General features: G+C 38.2%; 1 protein-coding gene across 1 annotated transcript; it reads left to right on the plus strand.

Annotated features, from left to right (window-relative positions):
- The first annotated feature begins 234 nt into the window (after positions 1 to 234).
- pitx3 (paired-like homeodomain 3) lies at positions 235 to 23,309 on the plus strand. Its single transcript, XM_086044859.1, has 4 exons — positions 235 to 469; positions 8,169 to 8,286; positions 14,657 to 14,862; positions 21,550 to 23,309. Exons 2-4 carry the CDS (start codon positions 8,178 to 8,180, stop codon positions 22,108 to 22,110), a joined length of 876 nt encoding a protein of 291 aa, XP_085900985.1. The 5' UTR covers positions 235 to 469; positions 8,169 to 8,177; the 3' UTR covers positions 22,111 to 23,309.
- The last annotated feature ends 929 nt before the right edge of the window (positions 23,310 to 24,238 follow it).

The raw sequence follows: 24,238 nt of genomic DNA on the forward strand, positions 1-24,238 counted from the left end.
AATAAGGGATTCCGAAATTGTGCGTCCGGGGCGTGTGTGCGCGTGTATGTGTGTGTGGGGGGTGGTGGGGGTGGGGGGGGGGGGGTGCGCAGTGTGTATGTGTGTGAGTGAGTGAGTGAGTGAGTGAGAGAGCTACTGAGATATGTGGGCTGTCCTTTAGTGGACCTGGCTGTCACCCACAATATTTAGCATGAAAGCAGCCCTCACCCTCTCCCCAGCCCAACATTGTGTGTGGGGATCAAACCGCACTCTCCTTCCAGTCTACATGACAGCACAGAGGGGAGACAAACTGCGAGGAAAGCCACTCACTGACTGACTCTCCTAGCGCATGCATGCTTTTGTGACTTTTTGACCAACCGATGAACTTGATGTCCATGTCACCGTCACACCTGAAACCAGGACAGCCAGCGGCCCGCAGCAAAGATCTTTGCCTTCTCTACGGATTAATTTAACCAGAGCGGGATTGGATGTAAGTGCTCGCAACCGCACTTTTCCCTGCCTGTCGAGAACATTTTCTTCTTACACACCGTTTTTACGTTTTCCTAAAAGCAGACATGAAAATGACGACCCGTATTTAAGCCATTCCGACTATTTAACAGATGTGTTGAATTAAACTTCTTTATAGCCCACAAAAAGAACGTCCACAATAAAAGATGGATTTTATTCAATTGGATTTTATTTATTTATTTATTTTAGCAGATTATTTATTACTCTAGATGCAAGGCACTAAACTTGATATTGAGTTGTTCTTGCATTTGAAAGTTATCTGCTTGCAATTTAGAGCGCAAAAGAATTGAAATAATTTTGTTACTCTAAGATTGACTTCGCAGTGGCAGACAAGTATGTGTAAAATATTTCGAGGTCCAAAATTGATAGGTGGCAGGTGGTTGCAGGGCCACAAGAGACCCTGCTCTATAAGCCCCCTCCCGCCCCGCCCCTCCCTACACACGGACAGCCGCGAGAGTAATAAACAAGTAGAAGTTCACTATCAATTTACAACAACTATTTCGTTAGTGTAAGTGTTTTTCTTATCATTATCTTATCTGTATTTCGAGAGTTAGATTAAAACTAATGTAATACATTTACACTATATGTGAAATATTATTTATTGGTTCTAAAGGAAATAAAACTCGTTCTGTTAAACGTTTTGGAAATAATCTTGCCGAAAAGAAACGAACATTTCGGTATTTTTTCATGATCTACTGCCTGATATATGATCATCTATATCCATAGGCTATTGATGTTAGTCTCATTTACATTTGCAATTCAACAAATACTAATCTCTACACAAAAAGAAAAGAAAGAAAAATATTTTTTTTTGTTTTCTGTATTGCGCCCGCCTTCCAGCAACGACACACGGCAATGTTAATTTAGTTAAACATTTGGCGGCAGTGCTTATACGTTCTTTTTTTTTTTGTGGTTTGGGGTGGGAGACGGCGGTCTGCTGAAGTGACGGAAGTGATAGGCTACGTGCGAAAATATATAAATGATTTATTATAAGTAGGCCTACTCATTTAATCACTAGTATGCCCAATCATTTTATTCACTTATTTAAATAATTGTTTGAAAACTTAATATTCCATGTTAAAAATATATATAAATATGTGTCTATTTAGATACGGATTAAAAAAAACGTTATTTTCCCCCTTTGCGAGTTATTCCATCAATGCAAATTGGCTAAAACAAGTATAAATTTACAATTCAAAACCAAAAAAGGTGCTGTATAGGAATTTGGTGTCGCCGTACAAGCGGACAAGGTGACAAAGATGTTAAAATGTGTATAATGTGTAAAAATAATAATAATAATAATAATAATAATAATAATAATAATAATAATAATAATAATAATAATGTTGCCTTTATAAGTCGTTCTTCACGGGGACAAGTGAAATAACTAACATTTATGTCTGTGACAAACTATGATAAATAGCAGCGTAAACCAGTACACACACTTTCACACTAAGTTATTTGGAGGCTGTGTTTGATTGTGCAGGTTTTGGCCTCCTCCTTCAATCACATGCAAATGACTGTTATAGGAGGGCACGAATTAACATCTACAAACATCGGACCGAAATTCCATCTGCCGCCTCTTCAAGGAGGCCCTTAATAAGTTCTCAGACAGCAAAGTGACACACATCTTAATCAACTCTTAATCCCTAGAATTAATTCTCGACGCGTTTATGAATAATTCCCGCGCTGTCCGTGCAAATGCGAATAGTCTGCACAACGGACTGCCAGATGGACCCGACAATCTCCCGAAAAATGACACCCTTTATTATCTTTTCTTATTATTATCATCATCCTCATATATACATATATTTTTAATGAGATCGGTGTTACCCGCATACTGCTTATGCTAATCAGCACAGCACTGCAAATGGAATATTCATCCAGACAAACATGCCCCATCATAAAAAAAAGTCACTCACATGCTTGCAATATCATTTTTTTAATATTACGTGGACACTGCACTGTCTTAACCTCCCAACTGAAGTGCACATTTGAGTGCATTGTGCAATCACGCACCTTGTTAGCCTATATGTGGCAGCTTGTTGGTCATTAGCAGGAGGGGGGTGGCAGGGTGTAGAAGGATCTTGATTTTGGAAATATTGTCAAGTGGCACCCCTCGTGTGTATGGGCTGGGAAGGGCAGGCAGGAATGGGGAGGGGAGGGGGGGCGTCAGGGTGCTGACACCTTGTTCTGGACAAAATGACTGGCTTGCAACACCCAAAGGCCTTCACTGCCAAGCCGCTGTGCCTCTCAGCACCACATTGACACCACTCTGTCTGGCCACCCATCACTGTCAGATATATATCACCCCTCTGGGTTGTCTTACAATCATATTCCAGGACAGACACCCCCCATCCCCCCCCCCCCCCCCCCCCCCCCCAAAAAAATATCTAGACCTTGCTGCCTGGTATACCTAGGTCAAAACAGTCAATATTTTGGGGAGCTGAAGCTTTGGTTTCAATACAGAAGTAAAGAAGCTCAAGTGAGGATTCTATGAGGACTACCTTCAAATTATGACTGTTTGTATTTTGACATTTAGTTAACGGGATGAACCAGCTGACATGTTTGGTTTTGCAAGATAAACAGCTCTGCATCTTTCTCTGTAGTATACTGTATAGTATACTATTTTTCTTTATTAGAAATTTGTGGTGCAACGGATCATCTTTGATCCGTGATCTATACGGATCAAGCCCCACGGTTCTAGCCTGGCACGATACGTAGAATGGTTGGTGGAGAAAAAAATAAACTGCACGTTCACATTAAAGCGGAGGTCAACCCAAACATATTTTTTTCAAGAATATGTTCTATGCAAACCCATTAGTTAAAACAAGGCATTCTAATAAATATTGTGTTTGTGGAATAAGAGTTAACCCACCCGTTTTTTAGGCATCTCTGCGGGCGGCCATTTGTCACTTCTGTCGACTGCAAATGACGTCACAACTGCTCAGGGCTCAGGTAACGACCAATCACAACTGACCTGTTTTCTGAAGCTGAGCCGTGATTGGTCGTTACCAGAGCTCTAAGCAGTTGTAATATTATTTGCAGTTGACAGAAGTGACAAAATGGCCGCCCCCTGAGATACAATACAATGCAATTTTTAGCGCATTTCATAACAGCTAGAGCTGTAACAAAGCACTTTACAAACAATACAATAAATAGAACAAAAACAATAAAAGGCTGTGATACATGTTTTAATAAATATAGATATAGATAATATATAAAATATGAATAAAAATATAAATAAATAAAGCCAATAACTTGACATAAAACACTATATACAATTGACACCGGGCCGAAAATTTCAGGTCTGATCAAAAGCCAGAGAAAAGAAATGTGTCTTCAACCGGGTTTTAAAAATGGACAGAGAGGGGGCTTGCCTAACAACCAATGGGAGGTCATTCCAGAGGGAAGGACCAGCAACAGAAAAGGTGAAACGAGTCCTCAAGTTAATACGGTTCAGGATTTTTTTTCTGCCTCTTGTATAACACCATCATTCAGACATGTCAGAGAAGCTGCAAACATACTCAAACAAACACGCCGCCTCCGCAAAGACTAACTTCAAAATAAAGCTTAACAAATAATACATTGAGTCGTTGATGCCAATGTAATAGCCTGAGTAGACTTTTACTTTGAAATTGGTGACTTAATGGCTAATTTCACTTCCGTTTTCGACGATTCAGCTTGCCTTATTGCAATTTTAATTGGTATTACATAGTTGCCACCAACATCAACACAAAGCCATCCCGAAATCATATTAAGTCGCTAATTTAGGATGCTAACAAACCGCTAGTTGATTACGCTGTCATTTTATGATTCGTCAGAAGTCTCCGGCATCAGTGGCTAGCAGCTAGCTGTTAGCATTAGCAACAAGTGACTGGCTGGTAGTTCATCTGTACAGCTGTACCTTGGCTTACTTGATATGCTAAATAAAATGTTGTCTTCATTTATTTTATAAAACACTTTTGCTAAAGTCGCTGATGATGTAGTGGTACACCCTCCTGACTTGTGTGCAGGCAGCATGGAATCAGTTCCCTTTCCGGCTGTGTGTGCCCTGTGACTGGCTGGCGACCAGTTCGGGTGTAGTCTGCCTTTCGTCCATTGTCAGCTGGAATAGGCTTCCGCGACCCTGTACTGGATAATTAGTATTGAAGACGACACACATTTGCTCATTAAATAATATTAAGAAAACATTCAGCCCAAAGTGTCTGTTCATACACTATATCACGTATGAAATAAAAATGTATCCTGCTGATACTGTATTGTGCGCTTATACTGTATACAGTCTTTTTTTTTAATTGGCAAAAGCGTTCTATAAAATTAATGAAGTCAAGTGCTATTTATCTTTTTTTTTTTGCTGATCTGAGAAATGATCCCATCCGTGACTCAAAATCCGTGTTCCGATCCGAACCTAGATTTATGTGATCCGTTGCACAACTATTAGAAATACTGTGTGTATATTCGCAAAGACATGAATAGTGTCACTCCTACACACTATTTACGTGCATGTGGACAATTAAGGCAAAATGGAGCTTTCTGACCCCAAGATCAACTTTAACCCACAATTCTGTATCAGAGGCCCATTAATCCAAAGGCACCACATCGAGGCAGTCTGCTTACAAAGCTAATCTCTCTACTAGGAGTTTATGACCCTATGCAGCCTCAAATGTTCTTTCCCAAGAAAGGACTTATAGCCCACGGCTTTGAAAATCAATTTTTGAGTCTTCTAATCTTTTGTGAAAGGCAATGATAATTCTCACAGATGCTCAATGGAAAACAGATGTAATTCTCTCGCATCAAAATCTCCGCTAAATAGTTGCAGTGTTGAGGCTCACGTCTCCGATTTCACACATATGGTACAGTATTCTGTCTTATCAAATTCTCCATCAGCCTGCATACGCAGAGTGGCTTCAAGTAAATATGGTTGCTCTCAATAGATCGTGTTGTTCGCTTTTGTATTCAAGTGTCGTAACCGTTTTTCTCCAATCCCTGTAATCATGTAAGCCTTTAAGTGACAATCTGTCATCGGTCACATCAAAATAATTTAGCTGCAGGGGTAATAAAAGTTAATATCTGTAAATATTTTTTCCCTTCGGTTACGACGCTTTGAACTTAAAACGAGTCTGAAAGCTTATGGTATAGGAAATATGAATTATGTCATTCAATCTGGTTTACAGATTTCAGACATGACATGTTGTGATGCAAAAGGTCATAACCTATTTTTTATTGTTCCGAAGCCAATCCAAAGTATGCATCTTACTTTTTTCAGAAAGAACATCCTATTTTCTTTGTTCCGAGCAATAACTTGGCAAAATTTTGCACTTTGTCCTAAATATGACACTCCTTCCATGAGTAGGAGGGGCACTGTCGAAAAGTATTTTATTAATGTCGGATAAACCCTTTGAGATGACACATCGTGTTTGCAAGGGGTCCCGCAACTGGACCCACACTGGAGTCTGTTCATTTCTAAATATGTCTATTATGTAATGTATAGATATTGTGCAATGATGCTCATAGGGCGGTGAGCATATATCCAAGCATCTGTTATCTATAGCACTGATTCTGTGCAATGTCTTAGAGGCTAGAGCTTATCCCAGTTGACATTGAGTGATAGTTGGGATCACCAAAGGTTGTCTCATAGCGACAGACACAATTATTGGGAAACACCTCTATGGTAATTAGTCACCAATGGACTAGACCCGTTAATTTCTCTGAAACTTCCAATTGTAGGAACTTCTATGTTCCAACGTGACTGTGCCACAGTGCACAAATGAAAGTGGATGATTTTTATGAGGCAAAACCTGACATCGACCTCATCAAATGCTTGATGCGAATCTTGTAAGATCTTAAAGTCATCCCTGAAGAGTGGAAGCTTTTACTGCACAGGTGTCAAGGTCAAGGCCCGGGTGCCATATCTGGCCCGCAATATCATTTTATGTGGCCAGCGAAGGCAAATCATGTGCATCAACTTCACGTTTCTTGCTAATTGTTTTCAGTTTCAAAAACACTGAGATATGAGATACTGCAATGTGTTATTTGTTACCAATCCTCCCCTTTAAAATACATTGAAAAATAATTGAACAAACAATTACTTACCGGCTTCTAATTTCAAAACTTGCTATCCATCAATTTTTGGTGTATGTTTTGTGTGATCATATAAGGCGATCATAGATTTATACGGGTTCACAGTCATAACGGCCCTCCGAGGGACACCATAACTACGATGTGGCCCCCGACAAAAAATTAGTTTGACTTCCCTGTTTTACAGCTTCAAATTGGTTGATATTTACTCCCATTTTCAGTATGTGTGATGCTTATGGCCGAGACGCCCAATAATTTGTCCATTTAATCCAAAGGAAAACAATACTGGATTAGACATAGCACTCATTCATAGAAACATCCGTTGTCCTTGGGTCATAGGTCAAAGTAAGGTGTACTCGTGTATATAAGTTCAGAGTGCAGTGAACTTTAAATTCCCCCCACGGACATACACATGGCTAACAGCATGGCTTGGAATGACAGCAGTGTAACGCCTTCTCAGCAGTGGGGCAGGATGGTTGGAGGTGGAGACAAACACAGTACAGCCTTTCCTGAAAATCTAAATTTACTACTTCTAAGTATAAGCTGTAACCACAACACTCCTGCCACACACAGACTGCCCATATCATATCCAAATATCTAGTAGAGGTTTAAATGCAATCTCAAAATATGCAAGGATGGATAAAGAATGGATTATCACCTTTTAAAAGCTTTGACATCAGTAATGACTTCCTTGATCATGTCTCGGAAAAGGCATGAAAAATAGGGTCAATTCTGACACAAGGTTGAATTTTGGTGACACACTCACACACACACACACACACACACACAAATACCAACGCACACAAACCCATGCCCTAGCACTATTTTTATTATATACAGATTGAGTGTCTTTGAAAAAAATAAGTGGTACACAGCATTTAAGACTTTGCCTACATTAGACCCCATTTCCCAAAAATATTTTCTATACAACCTTTACCATCCCCGAAGCCCATGTATTCAAGGTGTTAACTGCTCTGCAATAAATAAAATAAACCATGAGCTATTTTGGGGGCTCTGTGAAAGAAGACGTCTGATCAGCTTGCCACTTGGCCTGGAAATGCAACAGCAATAAACTATTGCTTTCCGTGGGCAGTCTAAAATACTCACTTAATGGCGAGTCTCGAGCTGCTCATGACGTCACCACATAGTGGCAGTGGAAATATGATTGAAGTAAAACAGTAAACAGAACGACCATGTCTTCAGTTTATTGGTAAATTGAACACCACCACCACCACCGACAACAAAAACAACATAGCGATAATAACCACATTATTTTTTAAAATGATTATTATTACTATTATTATTATTAATAATAATAATAATAAGAAGAAGAAGACGACGACGAAGAAGAAGCCAGGAGAGGAAGTAGAAGAAGAATGAATTGCAATTTTCTGTATTGAACTATGTACTCTCTTATGTACTGTACGCATTTAATAATGAGGCTGTTAATCAGCAATTGGTTTTAAGGATGCATGAAAATATGAAGGAAAAAATGTGACATGCAGATAGTGAACCTTGGTAATGTTAATTGGTGATGAAAGCAGTTGCTGACAGTCTGCATTTTGCGTGTCCGTGTGCAGAGCCTGGTTATGGATTTTAACCTCCTGACGGATAGTGATGCCCGCAGCCCGGCGCTGTCGCTCTCCGACTCCGGAACTCCGCAGCACGACCAGGGATGTAAAGGCCAGGAGAGCAGCGGTAAGTGCCTGCACTCAGCACTGTTCGATTGAACCTGCGGGTCCATTAAAAAGGTTACTGTAATGTATAGGCTATTCTAAAAATAATAAGAATATGGAGCTTAAAATACAAAAACAGCGCTGTTATTTGCATCAACAATTGTAATGAAAGTATGAATATAAATACAAACCAACCCAAAGGTGATTATAGTGAACAAATTTAGTAATAAACTTACATGTAAAAGCGTTCATTTAAATAGTAAAAACACATGTAGTAAGATGTTTTATATGCAGTGGAAAAAAAGATCCTTTGGATTTGGAATGACTTAATTCGAACTCGTACATCGGTTGATTGATTAAAATGTGGTAAACCGATGCAATTTTCTCATGTATTCCTAAAAAAAATATACAAATGATAAGTGGTAGTTTAATACGTTTTAATCATGTGAAACCGAAAATCAAGTTGTTTTTTTTCATTGTTCTTTGGTTGGGTAATAAATCCTGGCTGTGGACCACGTCATGTGGAATATGCTCCAATTAAGCGCGCTATCAAAAATGGATGGATGCCCTGTTAAAACACTGATACTGTTATGTTTCGTTCACCATAATTAATTAAGAAATTATGCAATAGTAATATAATGGTAATGAAATTACACTGAAAAAAAAATGATTGTTGAATTTACTCAATTTTATTTCATCAAGTGGTTGCACAAAATAAAATCACATGGATCCAGATTTTTTTTTTTTTAAGTAGATGTACAGTCTTCTTAAAAAATATATATCAGATGATTTTATTTCGTGCAACCACTTGATGAAACAAAACTCGTGCAACCACTTGATGAAACAAAACTGAGGAATACACACCATTTTTTTTCAATGTATTTCTTCACCGAATGGCTGGGAGAAATCTGTTATTTAATGCCGATTTAACCAAATATGGTCCACTGACTTATAAAACGCTACGTGCACATTTGGACTCATTTTCTTATTCCTCAGTCGATTCAGGTCAGGCTGTCTTCACACGACCGCTTGGATTCAATTGAATAGCATTGAATTATTCAGGTGATGCAGTGTTTGTCATACCCTGGATTTTATTATTATTATTATTATTATTATTATTATTATTATTATTATTATTATTATTATTATTATCATTATTATTATTAGTAGTAGTAGTAAAAATCAACCCCGTGAAGATTCTAATGCATCGCTGTGTAGTGTAATGACAGCATGATAAATGTGTGCTATTATCTTGCTTGTAAATGCATAGAAAGGAATTAAATGCGCCCAGCCAAGCACATATTCCCTAATCCGCAATAATTGGACACTCTGTCAGTTGTTTGTGGTCTCTCTCATGCTCAGGTGATGGCTAATAAAACGAAAGCTATTTTCAGCTACTAATATGCAGTTGAGTTGAATAAAGAGCCCGCGAGAGCGCCAAGAGCACACTCCCACTCCCACCGTCCCGTTTATGTGAGACATTGTCTTTTTAATACAAAATAAGATTGCTTATCATGGGTGCTTCTGAAAGAAGGAAACGAATCATTCTTGTCTGTGATACCGTGTGGCTCATGGTGGATTATACTGTAGGGGCACAAGGAGATGACCATGTGTCAAATCGAAAGTCAGTAGTTCTGCGGAATACAGTAATACAAAAGAATATCGTACAGGCACCGACGGCATCGGTACCGTACGTCACGCGCAGGTAAAGTTGGTATGACTATACTGTTAAAATGCATTTAGTAAAGTTAGTCAACAAAATAAACTGTTTGCAACCACGGTAACAGCAAACTTTATAAACGAACATGTTTCGATAAAACTGCGCTTTATCATCTTTTATATTTCGTGTTATGAACCTCATTCACTTTAGCAAGAACCCCTAATGCCTGCTGCATGCATGAGTTCAGGAGATTAATATAATCTAATTGCTGTCGTTGTAGGCTATATGCATGGTTTGACACCGTAAGTGTCAAAGTCAAACTATTCTGGGCTGAGGTACACTGCTTCACATTTGACATTGATATCAGGGTGCAACGACAAATTCTTTTAACCTTCATTCGTTTTCAAAAGTCACACAAAGGATACAGGCCACAAAGAACATAGATGGAAGCATAGTTTTAGGGATATATGCCTTGCAAGGATGGGCAGAATGACAGAAAAATGAAGTTAGGGATGCCTCCTCTGAGGAGCATAAGTGTTGAAGTATTCATTTGCAAATGAATCATTTGCATATTGCACACATAAAAAATACTAAAATAATTATTGGCATTCTCTTAAACACGAATTGCTACTATGTTCTATTATTTCTGATACATGAATCAAAAATAAAAGCTGTTTTCTGTTTTTTTTCTCATCATAAAGAAAAATTGAAAGTGAATGTTTAAATGTTGGACTCATTATCTGCTGCCTTGGTGTAATTTCATCAACTGTAGTTTTAAAGTATGATCTTCTTATAAACGAACTGTCCAGCAGTTTATTAAAATGATTTGAATTAGTTACTGTTTACTGCAGGGCACACACCAAACACGAACATTTGTTTTTTTTAAAGATGAATGAGTGTCAAATGACTTTGTTAAAAATATTTTTTCTCCACCCGTGAATATTGTGAATGTACATTTTCATCCAGATTACATGAGCTTGGTTATTTGTTTAAAAGCCTTGCATAATGAGCTGCTCCGTGAAGCTGACCTGGAAAAAGTCTGGTTTGTCAGCACATTATCAGTCAGATTGCTCCCATTGTTAGGAAGCTCGTTGCTCTAAAAAGGCCTGCCCTTTTCTCTGTATTGTGTTTTCGACTTTGGCCTTAAGTGACAGCTTAGCCAGTGTCAGTTTACTGCCAGATAACAGCCTCAGCTTGGCTCTTATTGGTTTTGCCGGTGGCCCTGTGGAGTCTCTTTTTAAACCCTGCTGATGATTTCGAACCGCTCCCAGAGAGTTAAACCCTCGCCAAACAGAGCCCAACCTGCCCCAGTCACAAAAGCCTGATCCACAGGATTAGCTGGCCAACTAATTTCACTTCTGTGAGGTCCTCATGGCAGCGGCAGCCAAATCTGGTAGAGTCCTAGCAGACACAACATGGGATGTGTGGTCCCCTACACACATGCTGGGGCATAGGGATAGATACAACCGCTCGGTATTTCGGCATCTCTGAATGTAAACGGACTAGTGATTGCCATGAAGGAGTCCAAAGGCTGGAAAGATTTCAAATATGATTTTATTATATTTTTCACATGCTCTTCAGTGCTGAAGTGATCGAGAGCACCATAATTTGTGATGCTTTACAATACTACTCTACTTTCATGCCCAGTGCAAGTCTGGCACGAGGCGCAGTCAAAATCTGCGCAGGGGCAGGCTAGAACAGGTTTTGGTATATTTACAGACCCATGCAAGTGGGCGCAGTGTGTGACGCATTTAAAAAAGGGTCTTTTGCGCCCTTGTGGGCTGACTTAATTCAGAGCTCCTCTCATTCTCAGTCCTTGCTTTCACTTTCCGTTCCTTCTACAGGATGCAAGATGCTTCACTTGGGGTGTGGCAGATTTAGCTCAATGATCACCGCACTGTATATGTATGGCAACTGCAATTTAATAGGCTGGATTTGATCCCCAGGTGAAGAGTTTATCAATGTCTTCATAAAAACGCATTTTTATTATTTATTTTATTAGTTATTTTTTTCATTTTTCAACATAAAACCTCCATGCCCTCCATGCATTAATTGGATTAAGTAATTCTGAGATATATTATGAGCCATTATATGTTTTACAGAAATGAGAGTGTTTTCCAAAGCTGGAGAAATTGCTGAAACATAAGCAATCACTTTACAACCAAACACTGGAGAAAACTTTTTTTTTTTTAAATGTACACAGAAAAATTGTTTTAAGACCTCGAAAAGCACATAAGAAACATCAGTTCACAATCACAAAACTTTCACTCTGATTTTAAGAATGACATGTTCACATTATTTATTCACTTTATATTGCAAAAATATTTGAAACTTTAAAATGTTCCTTTGAATACAAAAAGATAAAAATTAGCAGCTTTACTTGTATTACAAAATGTAAACAACAAGCAAAATGTATTTTTATCCATGCAAAATCCCATGAAATGTACTTTCTATGACTCAGATGACTGATATAGTAAATCGAGGTGGGACTCAATGTTTTTTCAATTTGAAAAGCTTTTGGTCGCTTAATAGACATCCATCCATCCATCCATCCATCCATCCATCCATCCATCCATCCATCCATCCATCCATTCATCCGTCCAGCTTTGCTAGCTGACTTTGGGTGAGAGGCATGCTACTTTGCTCGTGAGAGTCGGCCGAAGTTTGCAGTCGGAATTGCGAACGGACGCTCCGGATTAGAGCCGAAATGGGCAAGATGAGATCGGTCTAACAAAAAATGAGTTTTTAATTTTTTTTTTCCCGTACAAAAATTGTTATACGGCGTACACAATTTGAAATGATCAAAAAACGTATAAAATACGGGAAAAACGTACAAGTTGACAGGTATGTGTCAGCACAGGGTTCAGGAATGAGTGGACACATATTATGCTGATGCTTTTTTCAGTGGCTCCATCTTTGTTGACATGCAACATAGCTACACATAGCTCACACTCCATTTCCCTTGCTGCCCTCTTTAAAAGGCCACCCACAGCAAAACACGTTACTTTAAATATGGAAGTTATAATAATTGCAATTGAAACGCTAATACTAAATGGTCTTTGTGTCTGCTTGTCTTTAAAACAGGATTCAAAGTACTTAAAAATTGAAAACATTGAAAAATGATTCAATCTATTAAAAAATTAGTGGATGTGCGTATGAACAAAATGATGAATGACAGGGGTGTTGTTGAGGTTGTGTCCCTCAAGATAATAGGCTTGGTCACATTTGTTCAGCTAAGTGGGACACATTTAATGCATACATCTTTTCTACACCACTTGTCCTCATCAGCTTCACGAATCACGACGGAGCTAATGACTATCCAACATGAGTCAGGGTATTTAGATAAATAATCATTCACACTTAGACTATTCAATTAATCCACCATTCATTTTTGGGGATGTTGGAGGAAGGTGGCTACAGTGACATTATGCAAGCATAGGAAGGACATGCAAGCTCAGTCCACAGTGGAAGGCGATAACAACAATAACAACAATAACAAAAATAATAATGCCAAGAGTAAAACCAAGAATCTCTCATCTGTAAGGTGACAATGATGCAAAAAGGACCTTAAAACATGATTCTCTGGTTTAAAAAAACAACTCAAAACATTGGATTTATTGAGTATTCAGCAGGGATCCTTAAGTACCAACAAAAGATCACAGCAGGGCTGGGATTCAAAGCAATAGGGTAATTTATTAGAATCTCAGCAAAGTTGGTAAAAACTAGGGACAAAAGTAGCACCGCAAAATTGGAGGCAAAAATGAACTCAGGAAGCTCAAGAAACAAAAAGCATGGACCCGTGGTGGGTAGTGATGGGCCAAATGAAGCGGGGCTTTGTAGTGTCGAGCAAAAGGGGGTGTGCCAGAGGAAGCCACGATTTGGAGCATGTATCTGGTCCTCAAAAAATCATGTCATCGATGACAAATGAGGCCTCTAACATAAACGAAGCATCAGTTTGTGTGGATGACGCCATTGGTTCATTCAACGTATCGTTGCCTCATTACACTGCGCAACTTTGCAGATGTTGTGTTCAGGTTCAGGGTGTAAAATGCTTCTCACCTAAATGCAGCTGGGATTAGGCTCCAGCGTACCTGCGACCCTTGTGAGGATCAGCGGTTTGGAAAATGAATGGATGGATGGATAGATAGATGGACAGTTGGATGGATGGATGGATGGATGGATGGACGGATGGATGGATGGATGGAATGGGACACAGGTGGAGGCAATCACCATATCAAGGAGATATAAGGGCAGGAACTACATTAAACCACAAAATAAAAACAGACAAGACAACATGAAAGACAGGAATAAAAACTGAGAACTTAATATAAATGACAAGCCATAAGATAAGGCGATACGTGCTAACCAGACAACACCATGCTGCTTCATAAAATCTCAAAACTAAAACTTTCAACTCGCAAAGGAAAGAAAAGGTAAGGCAAATGAGTGAAGAGCATCAGCTGCCCCACCCCTTCCTGTCCTGTTATTGGCCTGGTTTTGGACTCCTGTTTGTCTTTTGAGTCATATTTGCCTCACAGGAGGCAGTTTTAGGCCAAACTCTGAATTGACTGCTCCATGCATTTAACCTCTGAGGGAACTCTGCATTCCGTTAGTATACGGTAGTAATTAGGTCTACGTTCGAAAAGACATTCATGTTTACCTGTTTAGTCATTCTGCTAACGCATTGACTGGTCTTCCTTTAATGGGCACACTTTCCTGTGTATGACTGCAGACACAGAGAAATCCCACCAAAACCAGCTGGATGAATCCAGTACTGATGACGGCTCACTGAAGAAGAAGCAGCGGAGGCAGAGAACTCACTTCACCAGCCAGCAGCTCCAGGAGCTGGAGGCCACCTTTCAGAGGAACCGCTACCCTGATATGAGCACCAGAGAGGAGATTGCAGTGTGGACCAATCTCACAGAGGCACGGGTCAGGGTAGGTATCCAAGTTGTTTTATCGGGACATGGCAACTGATTTTAACAGCCAGTATGGTTTTCCTTTTATTGAAGTAGAAAAGAAAAGTACCAACACGTACAGGCTCTTACAAAAAAGTAAAAAATATACAAAAAAACCCCCCATAAACCTAATTGTTAATATTTTCAGACACTTAAGATCTGAGCAAGAATACAAATGTGAATAACACAGATGCTGTTAGCGGGATTATGCAATACACAAATACAGAACCAATTCAAAAACACCTTTTTACTAGGACCTCTAAAAAGGCATTAGGTGTGCACAAATTGGTGGTGACTGGAATTGAGATGCGAATTGTCTATAAATAACCAAACCCAGAATCAGAAATTTTCTGATTCGAGTCAGAATGATTCATAGCATAGAGACTACTGATGAAAATTAGCTTAATTGAGCTAACTCGGGCGCATTTACATTGTACAATGTTGATTAATGCATATTGTCCCTTTTGTAAATAAATGTAAAAAAAAACAAAATTCTCACAGTGGAATGTTTAAATGTCAACTCTCATGTCTGAGTATGTGTGACATATGTATGTGGGGAGTGCACATGCGTGCGTGCGTCCTGTACACTCTTCTAGCGGGACACGTTTGTACTGTACATGTATGGGAAAATTTAGCCAGCTAATGAGCATTATATTAAACTTTTCAGCAGTTAGTCAATAAAGCCTAAATAGTCAGTTTATCAACACTTTTGTCGTTACTTTGCTGTTGGCCTCTCACGCCATCAAAGCAACAGGCGAATGGAGTTGGAAAAAAACAACCTGGGCTCAAACATTAGCCAGGGCATGGCTGATCCTGTTGGCCAAATGAAGTCATGTTAAACTAAAAAGGAAAACCTCACCATAGGTTGACACGGCTGCATCAATGCGCCGGTGTCCACTCCGGTCCACTAAGTTTTTAAAGAGTGAATATGAGTCTTTGAAAAGTGCTTTGGACAATGTATAGTGTAGCTAAAGCACTACACCATACAGCATCTAAGTGCACTCTATTTACCATTTACCAATTTGATCACGTTTTTTGAGTAACCTTGTGTTGAAGTGTTTCATATTGTTTGATATCGATATATATTGTTTTTTTTTTTCTTTTTTTAAGTATTGGAAATAATGACCTGGAGAAAAATGAATTTAGGGTATTTTATTTTAGATAACTTGATATATACTCATTCGTCAATGTCAATGCGAATAGCGAATAGGGATTTTGGGTGGCAGTCCGAACTCTACATGACATCGAACGAAACAATAAATTCTGTTGTGGATCTGGATCAATGGGGCAAAAACAAGAATGATCTTTTATTTAACCACTTGATTCACTATGGTACACAACTCATAGAGGCCACAGTTTTCTCAACCAATTCAACCTTGGCAAAGGGCTGCTCAAACAAATGGATTTGAATTGTATTTGGTCTTTACAGTGTGGCTCAAACAAAATATTTTGGGGGATTATTGCACCTTCAACAACAAATGTGGCCATTCAATTAACAATCATCGATGGCCTTTCCCAGAGATACATATTACTGTTTGTATGTATACTTGTATGGCAAGGGCCATGTATAGACCTACCATTTCTGATCAGTGTTTCTTACATCACATATTTCACTGTACTACATACATTATAACATTTTTTAAATATAAATATACTGTCTGTTTTTTCAGGCCAGTAGTCAGTTTATCAACACTTTTGTCGTTACTTTGCTGTTGGCCATTTGCCGACAGTGCAAATGAGAATCCGTTGTCTATTGCCTTACCTGGATAAATAAAGGGTCATAATACGTAAATAAATCAAATGAAATAGTTTTCCTTGGATAGGTGTATTCATCAATGTACCTGCAAGGTTATAAAACACATGTTCGTAAAATATGTAGTTACACTGCTACACACAATAGCTTTGCACTTATTAAAGCAGTGCATGACAAGGGCAAAAAAAATGTGGACAGCCTCTGTTTTCTAATAGATGCGTTTTTCGGTGATTTCATCGCAAAGAAGACGCAACCTTTTTTATTATATGCATGCTGTTTGAATTTAAGATGTAATGTCTTATCTTCGGTGGAACAGTGAGTTCTGACAAATGTGTGTTTGAACCTTGCTTTGAGCACTTCCGTTAAGTTTGCATGTTCTCTTTGTGCTTGTAAGGTTTCTCTCCAGGTACTCAGGCTTCCATCTGAGTTCAAGGCATGTACAGTTAATATAAAAAGTCAACACATTCTTGTTCAAATGTCAGGTTTAAGATAAATATCAGTTCAAAACTTTTTCCACCATTAATTTGACCTACAAACTGCACAACTCAATTGAAAAATAAAAAATGGTGTACTGGTTATAGGTCATGTTTCATGCTTTGTATTATCTTAATTGTTAATTTTTTTCACTCTCTAAAATATTTCCCTTTTTTGTAGTGAGATTGAGTTGTACAGGTTTTAACTCAGATTAGTGTTGGCTTCAAAATAATTGATCTTGGCCTCCTTTTTTATACACAAAAACCTGGCATTTAATCAGGGGTGTGAAGATTTTTTGTATCCACTGTATGTTAAGATCATTGAAAACTCTAAATTGTCTTTTGGAGCAAACGTTAATTTCTGTCCGTTTCTATGTGCGAGCTCTGTGAAGTGACTGGTGATTCGAGAGTTTAGAGATTCAACCCATTGTGTGTGGTATGAGTCGACAGCCGATGAAACGCAGTCATCTTAAAGGAATATTGACAGAAAGATCAAATGTGGTGATATTTAAATTTAGAAAGTGGTGCATGTACAAGTACATCATTGTGGAAATTTACCAACATGGGAAATGGGTGGCAAGATGTAAAAACACATGTATAGTTCATGATAAATGTAGAGCGGTTAAAACAATTAATTGAGTCACTGTAAAAAGATACACAATAGCAATATAAAATGTTACAATCTACTTCAATGATCAATGACAATTACTTTTCGAATTTGGGCTATTTTTAGATCAAAACCATATTGGTGAGATGAAAGGTTATATAATGTACAGTACACTAGTTCACATTTCATATTTGCCTCTCAACATCCGTTTGCAGCTGTTACCCTTTACATGTATTTCACTTGCAAGCGTAATTTACTGATATGTGGTTTAGCAAAAAAGCTGTTTATAAACAGTTATTATTGAGCAATGGAAAACATAATTTAATTCAATGTAATTTTTATGTTGTCCAGTTTATTTTATTTTTTTTTTTTTTAAAAACAAAACAAAAACATTTGAGCTGTATATAAAGTATAGGCTGATTGAAAAACTAGATTATTTGGATTAATCCACGCCCATTGGTCATCCTTAGGTGTGTACCCTGAGAAGCCCTCTCACTCTTGATGGGGATGGGGCAGCTGTTGCTGAATAGCTACGAAGGTGGCTTGTGAATGAAGGGCCCCAAGTTGAATTCCAGCCAGCATAGATTTAGACAGGCGAATGTCGTAGGGGTGAGAGCAGCATTACGATGGAATGAAATAATTTTACAATCTATTCACCTCTAATCTTAATCTGAATAGATTTGTTTTTTCATGTTAGAGTTAGTTATGTTCATAATAATGGATTAACTGTGTTAACTGTTCTGTCAACTGTGTGAAGTTGAATATTGATTAATTCCATCTAGAACCAACTGAGGCAGAACGGGTTGTCCGACTTTGCTGTGACCACTGATCGCTACTGTTGATTTAGTCGAAATTACTGTGCTGTCTAAAAATGATCTCTGGGAAGTTACTAAGCGCAAACTCCTCTAACCTGCTTTATCTGCTCAGTACAACTCTACCATCGAAGCTGGAGTACCGATAATTTGGAGAGTGATCCTGCAACACCTTTGTATATTATACAAACATGTATATATTATATGTTATATACGAATCTTCCCATATAATGAAGGAAATTTGGTCCAAAGGCCATCCCTAGTTTGTATTGGCATCACCTAAACCAAATGTGCAATGACCTTTACTGTTTAAAACTAAGATTAGCTTGAACTTTCTTGAGTATAGTATCCGTAACTATTCATAATGTATTATTCGCTGGCAATAAATTACCCGTGATGAGCTGGATCAACATGTCCGCAGAGAAGCAACCACATAACCTTGACATTTAGCCCTTTCCATAAACCTTCAAACAGCATAGCCTTGAAGTCACTGCAAAGACTAGCTTGTGTCCTCTAGCGGGGGTTTCCCCCACTGTCACTGAGTGAGATGGAAAAGTCATGAGCTTTATGCTTTATGCTATTGATGGTCAACAGTATTCTGTTACTATAATAACAGATGGTTGGACGATACATAGAACTGGATTGCAAACGGAGTTGAGACATGGTGCAGTAAAGACCCTCAAAAGGTGAGCGTCCATGGTAGAGCACTGAAATGAAAAAAAAATATATATTTTTTTCCCCATAACCAATAATATTAAGTGAATAAAATTGTTCCAGAAACAAAGTGTTGTCATCATTATGCTTTTAATGCCTTTTCCTGCTTTTTATTTCTTTGTTAACTCAGGCCATGTTTTATGAAAATTATGAAAACAAACCCTGCCATGCCTCCACACAGTGAAATAATCCACTGTATGAGGAAGCAAAATTTCAACCTCCAGTTTTGTTATTCAAATTTTGTTTGAACATTTTGGTTCAACTCCATATTGTAGCACTTTGGAGGGTCTACTGTCTATTCAAGATACAACAAACGTGGTTCATATCTCAAAAATAATTTGTCTCAGCAAAATTTTGTCTGATTTTAACTATTACAAGAACTTTCAACCGTATTCCACTTCTGTTGAATTTCAACTGAGCGGTTCATCCAATTCCTGGCCTCTAAATACAGTATATGACCATAAAATGACAAATACAACTATTGTTCTTACCCTGAAATATTGAGCCATTTTAATAAACCATACCTAATAGGACTTTTTAACCATACACTTCTGCTTACTTGAAAATCATTGCGCCTCTGTAAATGAATGTAAATGTTTCCCCACAATATTAATGAAACTATTTGATTCCCGGCGCATGTGCTTTAGAATCATGCTTTATTTTACTTGACATTCTTTGAGAAGTACAAAGTCAAGTGAAAGCTTTACAGATGATTGGGGCCTGGGAGAGGGAGCACCAATTCAATTTGGTGGCTACTTCAGACAGAAATTTGTGTTTATTGAGAACACAAATCAACGTTGTCCCAAATACCATTCTGGTTGTGTTCTCTTGTGTTGTCCAGTCATATGGGATTCCTTTAGGCCAGTGATCCTCAACCTTAATTGAGCAAAGGCACATATTTCACATCGGAAAAAAAATTATGGCACACCACTTAGAAAAACTATTCACAAAAAGTGGATATACAGGTAAATTATGTACTGTACATATATCTCTAGTGGAAGGGCATTTAATTATTTTGCCTATTGCTATACATGCTTGTCATACATAAATTAACAAATTAACAAAAAAAATTGGGGGGTCTAAATAATTGACATTGGATAAAACCTGATGATCTCTCAGGGCACATTAATCTGCCACGGCACATTGGTTGAGAATCAGTGCTTTAGGCTTCAGAATATATTTGATAATTAAAGGGAGAACCTAGAAGACTAATACGATTTTCCTAGAATGAATCATCTCTCTACCTCAATGGATCCTGGGAATATTTAAAATACTGCTCCTTTTGAAATTGCGGTACTATTTTGAATCTCCTAAGGGAAATTTGTATTTTAATTTCAGCTGCAATCTGCAAAAAATTAAGGAATGCATTGCAAATTGGACTTTCTTTGACTTTCAGACATAAAACTGCTTGTATTGTTGTTATTCAAAATTTGCTCCATTTTGAAAATGCAAATCTAAATTTAGCAGACGATGTGGGAAAAAAATCCATTATCCTAAAATTCATGACTGATGATAGCCAGGCACACAAAGAACCAAATTTTTACGCACACATGCAGGAAAGCAAGGGACACCAAAGTGTTGGTGTTACTGAGCAGTTTGGAAGTTTGGTCATGATTCGTTGTTACATGAGCCCTGCGCAACTGTGATGTCAATTTGAGTTGACAGCTAGTGACAGAATTGCCGCCCCCTGAGATTGACAAAAACAGGTGGATTAACTCTTATTACACAAACGCAATATTTATCAGAATGCCGTGTATAGACTAGTGGGGCTGCATAGAACATATTATTGTTAAGGAAATTTTGGGGTTGACTTTTAAGAAACTTAATTCTTAACGTGGTAAACATGGTGAAGCAGCATTTAGCCGTTATGCTGCACACAAATGGAATAAGCTGCCAACAGAAGTGAAGTCAGCCCCGTGTGTAAATGCTTTTAAGTCCAGGTTAAAAAATGCTTTTTTTCCTCATACCTTTGATTAAGGTCCTCTAAGGTCCTCTTTTCGGTGTCAATTGTATATAGTGTTTTATGTTAATTTCTTGATCAACACTTGTGCATTATGGCCTTTTTATTGTTTATTATTATTATTATTATTATTTTTGTTTATTGTTTGTAAAGGGCTTTGTTACAGCTACAGCTGTTATGAAATTATTGTTATAAATAAAATTGTATTGTATTGTATTGTACAAATGCTTGTAGGTGTTGTGTCTTTGCTTGCGTGACGCACATTGAGTTGCCTTGTGTATGAAATGTGCTTTAAAAATAAAACTGCCTTGCCTTGCCTTAACATTTTTCTCCTTTTGGATTCTACAGGTATGGTTCAAGAACCGACGTGCCAAGTGGAGAAAGCGAGAGAGGAACCAACAGGCTGAATTGTGCAAGAATGGCTTTGGTGCCCAGTTTAACGGACTCATGCAACCCTATGATGATATGTACCCGGGTTACTCGTACAACAACTGGGCCACCAAGAGTTTAGCGAGCAGTCAACTCTCCGCCAAGAGCTTCCCATTCTTTAACTCGATGAATGTAAGCCCTCTGTCATCCCAACCCATGTTCTCTCCCCCTAGCTCCATCCCCTCCATGAACATGGCCTCAAGCATGGTGCCCTCGGCGGTGGCTGGTGTTCCTGGCACAGGCCTCAACAATTTGGGAAACCTAAACAATCTCAACAGCCCCACAGCACTCAACTCAGCGGCAGCCACTTGCCCGTATGCCAGCACAGCCAGCCCGTATATGTACAGAGACACCTGCAACTCCAGTCTGGCTAGTCTGCGACTTAAGGCCAAGCAACACACCAACTTCACTTATCCCACTGTGCAGAATCCCGTGTCCAACCTGAGCCCCTGCCAGTATGCTGTTGACCGGCCAGTATGAAGAGGAAGCTCAAGGCACTCTCAGTCTAGTGCTGTCCCACTTCCTATCTGCTCAGTTCCATCTCAAAACTGCCAGATGCGTTGCAGAGTGACAGACTGAAGCCAATGGGGCAGACAATTTCTCCAAACTGATACAAGAATTGAACATGCCCGCGATGGACCACCCTGGCGCAAAGGAATACTCACTTTGTTTGTGAGACTTTGCCGAATGACCAACTGCAAGGATTTCTAAAAAAAAAACAAAAAAAACAAACAAAAAAAAAAAAAACGCAAAAAAAACGCAAAAAAACCTCCCCCCCAAAATGTCATTTTCTAAACTGCATGTTTAGGGTAAACTTAGTAAACGAGGGGAAATGAGACAGGAAGGCTTCAACTGGACTCATGATCAAGATCTTGGCAATGCTATGATTGCAGGATAAGCAACCTGATAACCTGTGATTTTAATGTTGGAAAAATCTTGGATGTATATAACAGACTCTTTTCAGTTTTGTATGTGACAAAATAGGATATGAAAACATAGTACTTTAAGAATGAGAAAAGCATGTTCCTCAAATGCAAAGTCCCAGGGTTTATGTACAAAGAGGCATCCTTTGGGGAAATTAATACTTCTGTTGTGAATTCCGTTCCCCCCGGGAAGGTCAAAGGTCAAAGGCCAATTTAGACAAGCAAGAAGCGGGCAGTACTGGATTACGAAAATATCCAGTTTGATGCAACAAATAGGAATATCATCAACCTTTTTAACATGAAAAAGCCATTGGTTATTATATTGATTTGTGTGGTGTTATACAAAGGGAGTCTGTGACAGTAAAATATATGTAAGAGTGCAGTTGTTATAAGAAAAAAAACTGTTTCTTCCCTGATGTAGCCTGCTTTGTCTCATTAAAGGATAAATTAAAAGAACAGTTTTTAATAGAAATTACAATTCACTCAAATATTATTGTTTGTGTAGGCTCCAGCACGCCCGCGACCCTTGTGAGGATAAGCGGTATATAGATAATGGATAATAATTATTGTATGTAAACACTCTTTGCGAATTGTAATGCCCATGAAGTAAAATGAATAATTATAGGATTAATGGTTAATGCGTAACAGCATATTGGCACAATCCCAAATTCTACTCACTGGGGCAGGTTCTATGACCTACAATTTCATTGATATCCTTTATGCATCTACATACTATTAATACAATGATTAAATCCTGTTTGTGGCCCTTTATCAAATCAAAACAAAATACAGATGACCCCTTTCTTGTCATTTTTGTCAAGCTTCTACATCTGGACGAACATGTTCTCGAAGGTGAGTTAAATACAGATTTAAGATGACTATAGTACAGTGAGTGAAGTATAACATTTGGGGGATTTAAAAAAAAAAAATCAGATATTCACGCTGTTTAACATCCTATGACATGTTTGCTATAAATGAGCATTTAAATAATTTGATCCAAGATCTAATGACATTACAATACCATTCTTAACTTTAAAAGCACTTTTTAAGCCTGATGTTTTTTTTAAATCCTCAAGTGTCACAAATATAGAACCAGTCAGTAAAGCAACATATGCAGTATGCAACACAGACTGAAAATTGCTTATGAGTTAAATGAAGAAGGTTGATTGCAAAGGTGAGTCCGTTGTAGCAACACTGTTTTCATGTTTATTATTTATTCAGGTTATTCTTTTCTGGGTCATGGCACAAAAGCCGAAAATTGAGGACTGCAATACTACTACATACATCACATCATACCATGGCAATGCTGAGACATCAGGTGGCGAGCAATCTCTTTGGATGTTTAATACATTTCTGGTATGGGAAAAATAAACAAATAATTAAATCAATGGTCATACCTGACCTACTAAATATGAGTTTTTGAATCTGTTGAGAACTTAAAGATTGTTTGGCATGCAAATGAATATTTAAAAAAACCAACTAACTTTTAAGTCAATAGATCCCTAGATATAGATATATATCAGAGCCAATTACAGACATTGAGTACAAGTGACGATATCACATAAATTATGACAACATCATGGAAAACTGGTCTGACATCCATGGCAATGGTGACAGTCAGTCATTAGCTGGAGAGAGAAAGAGACATGAAAAGATATAGATGTTCCTGATTCGGGTTCTCTGAC

This window comes from Filicampus tigris, chromosome 11 (genome assembly GCF_054856515.1).
Source record: "Filicampus tigris isolate MCC_2025a chromosome 11, RoL_Ftig_1.0, whole genome shotgun sequence".
NCBI classification, from domain to species: domain Eukaryota; kingdom Metazoa; phylum Chordata; class Actinopteri; order Syngnathiformes; family Syngnathidae; genus Filicampus; species Filicampus tigris.